Below are 15,044 nucleotides of genomic sequence, written 5' to 3'. Positions count from 1 at the left end.
TTTCACCTTTTGTCTAACAATGACATGGACCTTATTTTCAAACTTTGTATCCATTTTGATCTTTCTGATCCAAAATTCTATACAACTTATTTTTCACCCAGATTGAAACATACTAGATTATAAGCACATTGGAGGACAAGATCAATTATACAGAGCCCTGCAAACTACAACTAGGTTTGTTTTAAATGTCAGTTAAAAAGAGCAAAATACACAATTAACAAAGTAGAAAAATAAATCATACTCCACTGCAAACTGGCAAAGGCGTTTATGTCTGGACCACCACTAAATCTGGTCAACTGATAAGTGCGCACTAGATGAAAAATGTTAGTGGTCCTACCAAGGACTTTGACAGGACGTGCACAGTCTGGTCAGGTTCTTCAGGCATTTTTGGTCTGCCCCAAATCCCCTTCTTAAAATATGAATCAGAAGTTGGTGGGATTAAAGTGCCACTCCAGAGATTTGACATCTTAATCCAAGATGACACCTCAGTGTTGTACGAGTGCTACACTATTTGGAGATACTGCCTTTCGGACAATGTTACATTGAGGCCCCAAGGTGGTTTCAAAAATTCCCATGAAAGTATCTATTCCCTGTCTGCCCCACGGTCGTTTTAAAACTTTCCATGGGACTGTTTGGTGAACTATTCTCCCCAGTTTCCTGACAAATATTTTCCCCTAGGCCAACATCACAAAAAAAGTTACCTTACTGCTTTTATGACATAAACAAGTACCTCATTGTCACTTGCCATTTGTCACCATATACACTAATAACCCAAAAATATGAACAAAGGCACACAACAATCCCTGACATGGACTGGTATATTAATGGGCACAGTAGAAACTAACTACACAATCAAAAACACACACTGAAAGAGATCATTCATTTTGATCAACTACAACCGTTGTTATAAAAGGAAAAATGTGAACCATACCAAATTGAAAGACTCTTGGCCTAACATCAAGTTAATTCCATTAACTAATTTCAACAGTTGTAGTGGTAAAAATAAAATGGCCCCAACTTTCTACAACCAAAGCAAAAATCACAATAAGTTCCTAATGAAGATTATAATCTAGGCGTCCCTGTTAGAATTGAGCAGATATCCAATGTAATACATCAACAACCATGGTCAAATCTGCCAAATGGTCATAGGGAAATATTAGGGGGCCATTACTAAAACAAAGTTTGATCTTTTAATGGAATGCAAGTTGTTCAAGTACCTTGGTAACCAAACCTTTTAAAAATAAAACCTGCAAGACTAGTTTATATTTTTTTAAATGATGCTATGAGAAGTGCCAATGGATTTGTCAGATTCCAGTTTAAGTTCGCCGTATATGTTGCATCACCCTTTGGTAACATAATAATTCCTTCGACAGGACCAGCACTAATGCAAGATGAAATTTAAGTAAAGTGGCCAATCTTTCTAATTAACACAAATGTAACCTCCAGCAGAAGCACGAAACTTACCTGCAATTCACACCAAGCTACTTCCACTGTCGTTTCTGTATCTAGACCTTTATAGACGGTTTTGAAAGATCCTCTTCCAATTTCTATGTCAAACTTCAAAAACCTCCCATCAGGGGAAGTTGCCACAGCCTTCGTCTCTATTTCTTCATTATCCTCCTGCGCCTTCCTCTCAAGATTTCTTGCCTCCTCCGCACCGTCATCTTCGCTGACTTTCAAATCGGCTTCCTCTTTGATTGGGATAGTTTTTTGTTTTTTTCTGCTGACGCTGCTGCTGCCGCTGCTAGTTGTACTCCCGGCATGATTGCAAACATCGACATCGGGGGAACGGACGGTGGCCTTGGGTGGTTCATCGCCAACGCCGGCGACTGTGCTTCCTTCTTTCGTACTGCCATCAGTGCACTTCTCGCATTTTTCTCCGCCAAATACAGGCACTGCAGCTGTGACAGAGGCAACAGTCGTTGCTTGTACTGGAAGCTGTGCTTCATTATTATTGGTGACACTGCTAATTAATGTAGCTGCATTATCCGATTCGGGTGGAGAAACGATAATGCAGGTCTTACTGGGCAGATGATCCAAAGCAGTAACGTTGGAATCGCAGATCACACTCCTCCTGATAAAACGTTGGTGCTCTGCTTTACTGTCCTTGTCCATAGTATGTCTCCGTCTCCTAAGAGCCTTGAACTCTTCCTTTTTTCTCAAACTTACTCCAAAACGTTCCCCAATTGTCGTATCCGAACTGGAATTGGTACCATTTTTAGGGGGGCGCAGTAAAGACCCAACATTGTCTGCGCTTTCCGACATTGCCACAGAAATTCGAATCCCAAAAGGCTTAAAAAACAAAAATGCACTGGCTTCTCTTCAAACAAGATTCCACGCAAGACAAAGTCAAGCGAATGACTGAAATGCAAAAAAAGTACCAACTACGAACAGAAATAAATGCAAACCGATTTTCTTTAAAGAGTCAAAACAATTCCATACTATATTTGTGCAAAGGGTCGGGTCCCTGGAACAGAAGCGTTCCTTTATTAAAAATAAAGAGACACACGATATTGTCCAACTCAATCAGTTGAGATGCAGCGACATAAACGTGGACCAAATGATGTGATCCATCCATCCTTAATTAAAGTCTCCGAACAATTTTCATCCAGTCTTCATTTCTCAAAAAGGAGATAAAGAAATTTAAAATGAAAAAAATCCCAACCGTGGAAACAGAGCCAAAAGTAATTCCTTATTCTCGAATAAGCTCGAAAAAAAATTAAAAACGTCTAGGAAAAAAAGGCAGTCAACGCAACAATCCGTTTCACATCGATGTTGCTCGCGTCCGTCCCCTCAACAGCAGAGCAATTCCACAGTTATGGGAATATGTGGAGTCGTTTTTTAAACAGAGATAATGTACAGCGCCACAACTGTTCCGTCAATGGCCATAAAATTCGGCTCTTCCAGGCTTTCAAAATGGATGCGATGCCTATAGTTTTTTTTAAAAAAAGTCAGCAAAATTCAAATAAGCAAAAAAAAAGTCCGGGCTGCCAAATGGAGTAGGCCTGGAAGCAGCAACAATAGAAAACCCCAGGGTAAGGTCGAGCTGCCCGGGGAGAGGCGCTCACTGCAGAGCTGTCCACATACGTAACATCCCCGGCTTCTTCTCTTCCTCCCTTACGCTGGGACCGATTTTTCAACACGAAGTTAAAACCATCAGCTCTTCTCCCCTCCGGACAAACTACCATGAATACGAGCCCGAGCCCCCCACGCAGGAGGGGAAGGGGGGGCGGCGGCGGCGAAGCTGGCTAATTAAGCGACTATCTCAGCTCCAAAATAGACACGCTCTTCCTCCCAACTGTAAATGGCGGACACACTACCTTTCGTTCACTGACTAGCACTTACCGAGAAGCTCAGCGCTCGAGCTCAAGGCAGTCCATTCACACGCGCGATGCGCAGCGCACAGCTCACTGGGAAACGTAGTTTTTTCCATTTCTATGGCTGCCTTCGGCGCACCACTCAATTTGAACAACGCCGGGAAAGAAGAACTACAACTCCCATCATGCAGCGGGCGCTTTTCGGTTGGTTGGCGTTTGTTGACCCCGCCCATTTTGCGTAGCTGGGGAACGTTGAGCGGAGCACGTGATTTGGACAATAGGCGGACGGAAAAGAATGAGTGCAGAGGGCATCAAGGTTTCTTTTTAAATCCTTAGTCACTCATCTCTCAGTCTTTATTCTTAAAGGGAAGATGCTCTTTGTCATGAAAATATGCTGTAATCGTTCTCAAATACATAGGGCTTAAATAATTCATCGTGCAGAAATCGATCGTTACGTTGTGGTGTGGTAATGGAACTCCTCCTGAATGTTATACCTCCCCAAAATAAATACATCTTTCTTAATTCACCATGGCAGAGCAAATTCGAATCTGAAATAAAAATGCAGTATGTTGATAACACACAACAGGGAGTATATATGTTTACAGCATTTAGGTTTCATGTAATTTATCTGATTTCAGCTTTATCCTAATTTCTATTTGTTACTGGGGACCTATTAGGCCTCATTACAACCAGGGCACTTGGGTGTTGCACCATCACATTAAAATACATGTTTAAATGCAGAAAACTCTTATCTTTCTCACTAATTTTCCTCTGACTTTGCTTATTCCTTGCTTTAGCTTGTTGAAGTGGTTACACTGACCAGCAGTTGCGCAAGATTATGGATCAACTTTTGAAGATGGCCATGCACTCAGGGTGCATACAGTGTAAATATATGAACAAAAATACATTGCAGTGAGAAAAAATGAACTTAAAATCCACTTCTTTAGCTAGTTGTGGCACTGTCATAAAAGTCCCAGTCAAAGGGCCGTATCAGTGTCTTCTTGCTAGGCCAATACTGTAAGCACATGACAGTCGTCCATGCTATGTGACATACGTACACCCACCGTGCTATTAGGGAGGGAGTTTGACAATTTTGACACGGTGACAGTGAAGGAACACTAATATATTTATAAGTCAAGATGGTCAGTGGCTTGGAGGGGAACTTCCAAGTGGTGGCATACCCATGTGTCTGTTATCATCATCATTATTTGCTTTCCCACCTATTTTTATGTCATCCGCAAACTTGGCAACAGTACATTCGTTTCCCTCCACCAAATCATTAATATATTTTGTAAATAATCGTGGATGTGAAGACATTGGAGAGAGTGCAGAAAAGATCCATGGGACTGGTTCCTGGGATGAACGACTTCCTTTAGATTGGAGAAGTTAAGACAGTTTTCCTTAGAGAAAAGAAGGTTACAGAAGATTTGATCAAGCTATTAAAATCATGAGGGTTTTGGACAGAATAGATAGGAAGGAACTTCCCACTCATGAAAGGATCAAGAATGAAAGGGCACAAGTTTAAAGTAATAAGTGAAAAAAGCATTAGTAATATGAGGAAAATCTTTTTCATACTATGGTTAAGTTTTGGAATGCTCTGGCCAAGTGTGTGGTGGAGGCAGGTTCAACTGATGCAATTGAAAGGAATGAAACTATTATCTGAAAAGGAAGAATATGCAGAGTTATGGAAGGAAGGCAGAACAATGGAACTAGGTGAGTTGCTATTTCAGAGAACCAGTGTAGACACAATGGGCCAAATGGAATCCTTCTGTGCCATAACAATTCTGTGATATCTAAAATATAAAAAAATCAGGAATGATACAGCCATATACCCAAATACCTCTATGCAGTAAACTGGTCACTGGGTTGTGATATGTTTCACAAATGGAAACAGAACACAACAGGAAGTTTAAGCATAACCCAATGTGTCTCTCTGGAGAGGCTATCAAAACAATGGAGCAGCTGGTGAACCATTGCTGGCAAAGTTGATTCTCCCATATCACTGGAAATCATAGAGAGGATGAGCAATTGGAGGTTGACATTTAATTTTGTTTTTGAAGCTGCCATACAAAACAAGAACTGTGTAAATCATGAAACAATTCAATTTAGTTATTTATTGACAAGTTTGAAGGCAGTGGCATGAATAATCCAGATACCCAGTGTATTGCTCTGTGGACCTGCATTTGGATCCCACCACAGCAGATGGTGAAATTTCAATTAAATAAAAATCTGGCATTAAAGGTCTCATGGTTCACTAATGTCCTTTAGGGAAGGAAATTTGCATCCTTACAAAGAACAAAGAAAATTACAGCACAGGAACAGGGCCTTCAGCCTCTAAGCCTGCACTGACCGTGCTGCCCGACTTAACTAAAACTCCCTATCCTTCTGGGGACCATATCCATCTATTCCCATCTCATTCATGTACTTGCCAAGACACCCCTTAAAAGACACAACCGTATCTGTTTCTACTGCCTTCCCCGGCAATGAGTTCCAGGCACCCACCACTCTCTGTGTAAAAAATCTACCTCGTACATCTCTTAAACCTTGCCCCTCGCGCCTTAAACCTATGCCTCCTAATAATTGCCTGAAATGCATATGACTCCGGACCCACAGCAATGCGGTTTACTCTTAACTGCCACTCAGTACAAGGGAAATTAGGGATCGGCAACAAATGCATTGCTAGCAGCACCAATATCCTATGAAAGAATAAAGAAAAACAAAGTTATCTCATAAATCTCATGTTGTTAGGGAAGAGGACGAACTTCCATCACTGCAATAATGGACATATTTCTCAGGTCAGAGTTAAGGAATGGTGATGGGGTAGAGCATAAGAAGCACTCCTCTACATCTGACCCATCCTTTTTTTGATCTAGAAATACTTGGTTTGCATACTGATTGCAAACTATGAAAATGTTCTGTATTGTGGGATTTCTTGGCTTGAAAAGCAGAAATCTTTTTAAAAACGTGTCTCATTCTTAACCATATTTGTTACTTTGAAGTATTTTATGAGCAAACAAACTAGATAATGGGGGCGAGTTTTGAGCCCAAACTCTCCACATATGGGATTGGTGCCTTGGCCTCAAAATATGGGGAGACTTGGAGAATGTGAATCTCACCGGTGAGATCCTGATTTCTGATTTTCGACCCCCCACCCCCTTGCCAGCAGTGTAATTTCTGGGAACCTCATTTTAATACATTAGCATATTATAATCAAACACTCACACAGGATACATCCCTCACTAAATATTCAGCAGCTGGTGCAATTTACAAAAAGTCTGTATAAACACGAATCTGGTGGACTCATCTTTAAGAGGGAATTTCGGAGGTGAATGCTCAGGCAGCCATCAACCTTAAGTGTGTTCAACGCTTAATGAAGAGGGTACACGGGACACATTAGCTCACTTCAGGTCACTGTCGTGATCTCGTAGGGAGGGGTACCTTGCAGACTTGACCCTGTCGTGTCACCCACTGCTTTAAGGGGACCTGTATGATTAACAGGCATACAACACTTTTCCTATCCTCTATGCTGGGCTTGCTGAGTGGGCGCCCTTCCTTGGAGGGAATAAAAGTGGTTGGGAGGAGATTACAGTAGAGGGGCAGTACTGGGGGTGGCTATGAGGTCCCTGATTACGGATTTGTGAGAGATCAGGTTGCAAGAGCAGAGAGGTGTCTCAATAATGGGGTGTCTCATGAGGCATGAGACCCTTTCATTTGCAGAATGGTGGGGTGACTCCTGTGTGTCCTGAATGCCACAGGCAAGAGTGTCAGCCCAAAGGGGTATAGTAACATGCAAGTTTGTATCCACTTATCAGTGAAGAGTCAGGGACAGCTGATCATGATCATGGATTTGTCTCATGGAAGGAAGGTTAATTGTACAGTGCTTGTGACTTGGGAGGATGAGGAAGCCCTCCAGGGAAGTGCTGGTCATGCTAATTGCAGCCTTCTCATCAGCTGTGCATTGTCAACCAGAAGAGGAAGCCAGTTGCTAAAGCAACAACCTTACCCTCCCTTGACTAGTTAATCTTGCCAATTAAATCTCTCGAGTTGAACATTAATGGTACAGATTGGAGCTAAGTCGTTAACTCTTCTAGCATCAAGCGCTTGGCACTTTGGGTTCCAACTCTTCACAAAACAGGACGTTGAAGAGGGTGCCGGGAGTGACCGTACTGACGAGGAGGAGGTGACAGACAGGACCCGAATGGGCTGGGTTGCAAGGGATGCCCTCATAGCCTCTTGGTTCAGGGATGAGCAGACCATGAGGTCTAGCATCTAATTAGTCATATGTGCTGCCAGGATTACGGTCTCATGATGTTGCCAAGTTCATAGGCAGGGGCCTGAAGCCATGGGCTGGACTCTGCAGGAGAATGATGATAACTTGTATTGGGGACAGTGATGCTCATCTCATCCTCAGCAATATGTCTGACCTGTCTGACAAAGAGCTGAATGTGTCCTGCCTGTGAATGGATTGCTCATGAGGTTCAAATAAGCTGGAAGATTAACCTCAACTATGGCAGGTCCTTCCAAATTTAGGGCTCTAAACACCCTAAATTTGGAAGGGCCTGCCATAGTTGAGGTTACATGCATCTTACATCCCAAGCTATCAGCACCTTGACAGTCCCTGTCCTCTTCATCACTGGAGAAGAGTGGCACAGATGAGAGGCATGAGGGGGGCAGTTCCTTCTTCCACGGAAAGGGTTTGGAGGAAAATCGCTGAGGGAGGGGGCACGCGAGCAGCGGTGGTTCGTTCTTGCATCATCAGTGTGGAAAAGAAATAGCTCTGCCATTATCACACTCCACAAGAATGAAGCGCCAAGTGTACACAGGGGTTCACTGAGCTCGATGGATTGAAATGGCAGGATGGAGGGTCTGTGGGTGAACAAAGTGATTCTTAATTATAAAACTATATTACAATGGTGGCTTAGCTACAGTGGTGCTTACATTCACCCGTGCCCACCAGGTGCCTACCTCGTTTAAGAGTTTCTTACTCTTCCTTACCCTCCCACTACATCTAGCTGTATCCCCAGGATCTACAACAGAGGTTGACATGGCCTGCTGACTACCTTGCCCTGAGGTTATCGATGAGTTTCCTTTGGGGAGGTTGGGCTTAAAGGTCCCAGGCCTGCTTTCAAGCTTCACAGGTATTGCAGTGCTAACATCTTCAGTGTGCAGGACTGGAGATGGGTTGCTCACAGGGAGGAAGGTGTCAGATGGCAGCACCCACCTGCGTCTTCCTGAGATATGATCCTGCTGGTCCTCTTCCCTTCAGATACCCAGAGGATGAGATCCAGGAAAGTTGCTGTAGCATGTAGTTGAAACTCTGCACCGTGAAGTTCATGCCCTCAGCCATGGTCATGAGCTGAACCGTGGAGTGGAAAACCCCTGCTATGGAGCGAATGTCCTGCATCAAGGACTCCATTGTGGACACCACCCTCGCATTATTGGCCTTGTTTCTTTGGAGTGATGGCAACATCTCAGACAGAAGGCAGTGAGACTTCTCCAGTCAGCCTTGCAGCCCAAGGAGGGCTGGTGTCATATCTTTCTAATGCTTGCGACTCCATCAGCTCTGGAATGACCAGACCCACTGGACAATGATGTGCCTGGGACGCAGTCGAGTGTGGGGCCCCAGCATCCTTCTAAGTTCCCGGGGATGTCCCTGTCTCCATCTGCTGTGGATGCTCACCAGTGTATGCCTAAGAAGCCTGCCTACTCGGTAATCCCAACGAGGTGTGAGTATCTGCACTGCTGGAGAGTGCAGAAGATAGCTGTGACACTTCTTCAATGGTGGGGTCTGAGAAGTTGTCCTTGGAGCTGCTCGTGTCCATGGGCTCCAAGGGGCATGAGGATGGTCCTTGCTGCTCAAGTGGATGGCCTGCAAGGGAAAGGAAATGGCATTAATGCATCAGGGGAGAAATTAAGGGGCAAAATTTACTTATTGATGCTTGAAGAATGACAGTACATCTTGAGGATTCTCACTTTTGTCCAGTTTGCCATCTTCATGGGTGAGGGCTTCCTCCTCCTTGGCTAGCTTAATTGTTATCTCCTCAAAGGGCACAAAGGTTCTGAGCTCTGATGTGATTCCATCAGTCTGCTCCCACTCAAGTCTGTTATGATGGAATTCATCATGCAATGAGACAGATGGGGAAGAGTGTAGGTGGGAGTGCTGCCAGTTCAAATGGTGATGATATGTGGCATGTATGACACATTGGGAGCCGGAGTGTGAGGACCATATTAGCTAATGGGGGGAACATGGGGATTGTGGGGGAACTGGGGGAGAAATGGGAATGGGGTGGAGATATAAGAGGGCCTTGGGAGAGGTGTGGCCAACTTGCAAGATGGCTAGGTGACAGATCAACGTGGAGGTGCAAGGAGTGTGTGAGGGGGTACAGCAGGATTCAGGAGGAAGCAGACTTACTCTGGCTGTGTAATGATCTTTCATCTTCTTACTAAGCGGCTGGCCCATCCTCTTCTGAAGTAAGCTGGCACTGACTAAGGCTGCCACAGCCTTTCAAGCAGAGTTGGCCAACTTGCTGGAAGGAAATCTGTGTGATTGTGGATAGAGGACATCCCGCCTCTGCTGCACACCATCTAGGGGTCTGGTCAGGTCATCCTCCCAGAAACGCAATGCTGTCTTCTGCGCAGTCATCCCTTTGAATAGATCTGGAATAAGTGCTGGGAAGACATTTATATGGAGCTCCCCACCGATTGCAGAGATTTATGTTGACCCAGGGTGAGTGAATCAGTGAGAGGCCAGTGCATGGTGTGAATCTCATGGAAATAAAAAGTTTCTTAATGAGGCTTAAAATTCCGAGAAATCCTGTCAGTGGGTTTCACACTATTTTTTTCACCGGAACTGACAATTCTGGTAAGATTTCCCCTAACATTTTATTATGTTTATTATTTTGGTGCAGTTAAGTCATTGTTAAGTTTCTGAAATTTATGCTAGATTAGTTCAGCATTACTGGTCACTCCAGTAAGGGCTCTTTGGTCCTATATGTTCTTAAATGGGCTTCTAACTGCTCAATCTCTTGATAACAAAACTCAATGATAAAACAGAGAATATTTGCTACCGTACACAAACTTACTGCAATGTATTGTGGACTACTGTCATAGTCATAGAGTCATAAAGGTTTACAGCATGGAAGCAGGCCCTTCGGCCCAATTTGTCCATGCTGCCTTTTTTTTTAAAGCCCTAAGTTAATTCCAATTGCCCACATTTGTCATTGCTGGATTGATTGAGTATACACTGAAATGACTGAAGCTCCGGCTTTTATTTAGAATAAACAAATATACTCAAAAATGTAGTCAGTTTAAATTTAAACTGGTGAATCTGATTTTATAATCATAAAATGATACTATCACATTTAAAATGAATAATAATCTAGGTTTACAATTACAGTAATTATAAACTTTTGTAATCCCTTTGAATAGAGAACAAAACAATAGTGGGTAGCACAGTGGCACGGTGGTTAGAACTGCTGCCTTACAGTGCCAGGGACCTAGGTTCAATTCCGGCCAAGGGTTGCTGTCTGTGCAGAGGATTCATGTTCTCTTTGCATCCTCTGGATGTTCCAGTTTCCTCCCACACTCCAAAATTTTGCGGGTTAGATTGATTGGCCAAGCTAAATTGCCCCTTAGTGTCAGGGAGATTAGTAAAGTAAATATATGGGGTTACGTGGACAGAGTCTGGTTGGTATTGTGGTGAATGCAGACTTGATGGTTCAAGTGGCCTCCTTCTTCACTGTAGGGATTCTATGATTCTATGAAATACTTCCTGCAAACTATCTTTCAGTATAACTAGATGCCACAAAATGGCTGCACATTAGCTGGTTAAATGTTGCCTTAGAGTTATTGGCTTAGCACAGTCCCTTTGCTGGCTCCAGACTGCACACTGGTTGAAGAGCTAACCACAGAGAGCTAAATAATCAATAATGACAATATCCAATCAATTAATTGATTTTTTGTCAAAGATGCAGTATCAATCAAATCACCACCTCATTCTTGGATCCAAATACCTTTACCAATCCTTTGAGGATATATAAAGTTCTGGAGAGAGGCTTTGCAGAATTAGGGGTCAAATAGGCCATTGAAGACTAGAATGATGGGCCAGCAGAATTTGGTACAGCCAAAGGAGCTGATATTTACAGAGCATGGAAGACAAGAGAACAAAAAAGGAAAAAACCTGTATTTATGTAGCACTTTTCACAACCACCAGACATCTCAAAACAAACACTTTAAAAGTAGGAAATGCAGCAGGAAAAAAATAATGATAATGTGATAATAATCAGATCATTTTTTGTGATGGTGATTGAGGGATAAATATTGGCCAGCACTCCAGGGATATCACCTCTGATTTTCTTTGAAATAGTGCCATGTGATCTGTTACATCCACTCAAGCTGGCAGATGGAACCTCAGTATAATGTCTCAACCAAAAGATAATACCTCCAAAAGTGCAGTGTTGTCTTAGTATTGCACTGAAATGTCAGTTTTTGTGCTCAAGTTCAAGCCTTGGGGTAGGACTTGAAATTGGAACCTTGTATCTCAGAGATGAGAATTCTACCAATGGAGTCACAGCTGACATTGGTCACGCATTGGAATAATTGAAGGTATCAGAGACATGAAAACATCATCAGCACATAGACTGACTGAGCTGGAGTGGAGGCTGACAATGTTATACAGCATTCTTCATGACAGAATCGAGGTTCATCGACAGATCAGCCATGATCTTATTGAATGGCGGGGCAGGCTCGAAGGGCCAGATGGCCTACTCCTGCTCCTATTTCTTATGTTCTTATGTTCTTATGTTCAAAACTTCATTTTGAGGTCAGATAGGACTGCAATGCAATGAACAGTTGAGTTCGAATTAAGTTAATTACTGGGATGAGGGTTGGAATCACAGGAACATATACAGAGTTTGTGACAATGATGAAGCACCATAGTTGCAGTCTTCATATAGAGAGGAAATTGTGGCGCACCCAAGCCTGAATGTCAGACAAACAGTCAGACAACACAGAGGAAATGGAGGGATCAAGAAAAGTGGTGAAGGATGTTGTCAGCATCTATGTGGATGGTGAGCTCATGTCAGTGAATGAGGTCATCTTATGGCAGCATGTAGATGTGGCTTTCCACTTGTATCACAGTTGGTATGGTTCCTGCTCTGTTCAAGACAAAAACTACAAAGGGTTGTGAACGAAGCCCAGTCCACCACTCAACTCGGCCTCCCATCCATTGACTCGGTCTACACTTCCCTCTGCCTCGGAAAAGCAGCCATCACAATCAAGGACCTCACGCACCCTGGACGTACTCTGATTCCACCTTCTTCCATTGAGAAAAAGATTAATAAGTTGAGGATACGCACCATCCGACTCAAAAACAGCTTCTTCCCTGCTGCCATCAGATTTTTGAATGGATCTACCCTGTATTAAATTGATCTTTCTCTACATCCTAGCTATGACTGTTAAATTACATTCTGCACCCTCTCCTTTCCTTCCCTATGTACAGTATGCTTTGTCTGTCTAGCGCACAAGTAACAATACTTTTCATTGTATACTAATACATGTGACAATAATAAATCAAATCAAATCAAGTTGAAATCAAATCAAAAATGAGGAAAAAGAAAGGAAAGTGGTCCTACAGGAATCTGGAGATAGTTGTGTGGAGATGGGGAAAGAGAATCATTGTTGGAGATGCACTGGCTACAAGTGGATAGCTAACTGTGGAACCAAGTGAGGGTAGATTCACTGAATTGGAAAGTAGATGAGGCCTGTCAGGGGAGGATAGTGTCAACATCAAAGGTTGCAGAGATAAAGCTGGGTGAATTGAGATAAGGCACACTGTCACATTGACAGAGGATGTGACTTGTGGCTATGGCTAGTGGTGTTTCGGTGCCATGCCAGGGCAGAAACCTCAATATAGAAATTCAAACATAGAATTGTGAGAAAGGTGAGCACAGATTGGGAGCCCCAAAACCCTCCATCTAGTGCTAATAGCAATAAGATTTATATCAATAATCTCAGACAGATAAAGAGGTACATTTTTATCATGAGATTGTTTTAATATCGATATCTTTGAGCTACAAGTTTTAATAACTAAATATTGTTGTTTTCAATTTGGTTGTTGCAGTTTTCAATTAACTTCTCTAATGCTATAACAGTAAATTGAAGCAGTAGCAGCTGTTACACCATTAGAGGACTGACTGTGTGTAAACTAATGAGAAAAAGCTTATGGCATTCATTCACAACCATTACAATGTCCCATATGAGCATTGCTCAAAGTATCACAAAGAAATCCAGCGAGAATGAGAACTGTGTCAAATCACAAACATTGCACAATAACAATGAAACAAAAGCCATTGTTCTAAAGGAAGTAAAAACAAAAAAGCTGAACAGACTAATACATATGTTTGAACCACATACTTCCTGTGTAGAGTATGGCAAAAGACCATCCACCATCTTGCAGCAAAACATTACAGTTAGTCTAAGTTGATACACTATATTTTCTAAAGGAAGTGTGTACCTTTTATGTTATTCAGCTTAGTTCTCATGCAACTTCATAGATCCGACAAATTATTTTATTGATAATGAACTGAAACACCAATTTGGTACAATGAATTATGTAAAACTGCCTAGTCTATGTCACTAACCCTCAAATTTTAAAAAATAACTTTTTATGTTGTGCTGCCTTTCAAATTAGTCTGGGCAAAGTCTACCTCAGAGGATAAAAAGAACTAAGTGGTGTAGAGGAAGCAATAAAGATTTGAGAATTCACTGGGTGGTGGAGGAACAAGCTTAGCATAAGATATCGATATCTGGACTGATAATCCAGAGACCTAGGTAATGCTCTGGGGATTTGGGTTCAAATTAAGTTAAACAACTAACCAGAGGATGAGGCTCCACAAATATCCTCATCCTCAAAATTGGGGGAGCCCAGTTCATCAATGCCAAAGATAAGGCATTTGCAAAAATATTCAGGCAGAATGCTGAGTGAATGATCCATTTTGGTTACTTCCAGAGGTTCCCAGCATCACAGCTGCCAGTTTTCAGCCCATTTGATTTGCACTGCATGATATCAAGAAATGGGCAAAGGCACTAGATACGACGAAGGCAATGGGCCCTGACCATTTTCTGGCAATAGATTTGTGCTCCAAAACTTGCTGCACCCCTAGCTAAGCTAGTACAGCTCCAGCCCTAGCATTTATCTGGCAATGTGGAAAGTTTCAGCTTTTTCTGTTTTAATGTGGAAAGTTTTCCTGATACGCCTGCCTAAAAAAAAGGACAAACCAAACAGCCAATTACCATCCTATCAGTTTACTCATGATCCTTGGTAAAGTGATGGAAGGGGTCATCAACAATTCTATTAAGCAGCAGTTGCTTAGCAATAGCCTACTCACTGACACTCAGTTTGGGTTCCATCAGACGCACTCAGCTCCTTGACCTTGGTTCAAACATGGATAAAAGTGACTGCCCTGAACATCAAGACAACATTTGACCAAGTAAGGCATCACAGAGCCCTAATAAAATTGGAATCAATGGAAATCAGGAGGAAAACTCACCACTGGTTGGAGTCATATCTGGAACAAAGGAAGATGGAGTCAATCATCTCAGTTACAGGATATCATTGCAGGAGCTCTTCTAGGTAGTATCTTAACCCCAACCATGTTCAGCTGCTTCATCAATAACCTTCCTTCCATCATGTCGGAAATAGGGATATTTGCTGTTGATTGCACCATA

General features: G+C 42.6%; 1 protein-coding gene and 1 long non-coding RNA gene across 12 annotated transcripts in view; one reads left to right on the top strand and one right to left on the bottom strand.

The window, feature by feature from the left end:
* The window catches only part of wnk1b (WNK lysine deficient protein kinase 1b), a 158,609-nt gene extending 155,309 nt beyond the window's left edge, over positions 1–3,300 (bottom strand). For 10 of the 11 annotated variants that reach the window (XM_080190894.1, XM_080190900.1, XM_080190901.1 and 7 more), the window contains exon 1: positions 1,465–3,296. In XM_080190894.1, coding sequence (XP_080047020.1) covers positions 1,465–2,265 — 801 coding nt within the window. In that variant the 5' untranslated portion in view covers positions 2,266–3,296. Of the gene's footprint in view, positions 1–1,464 lie in introns of all 11 variants that reach the window. The other variant, XM_080190902.1, reaches the window with a different exon arrangement.
* The window catches only part of LOC145344086 (uncharacterized), a 73,248-nt gene that overhangs the window by 11,988 nt on the left and 46,216 nt on the right, over positions 1–15,044 (top strand). The window lies entirely within an intron of this gene.

The sequence above is a fragment of the Carcharhinus amblyrhynchos genome, chromosome 6, assembly GCF_965287045.1.
Source record: "Carcharhinus amblyrhynchos chromosome 6, sCarAmb.v2.hapA, whole genome shotgun sequence".
NCBI classification, from domain to species: domain Eukaryota; kingdom Metazoa; phylum Chordata; class Chondrichthyes; order Carcharhiniformes; family Carcharhinidae; genus Carcharhinus; species Carcharhinus amblyrhynchos.
Note: the sequence above shows the minus strand (reverse complement) of the source record. Positions and strands in the feature narration are given on the sequence as shown.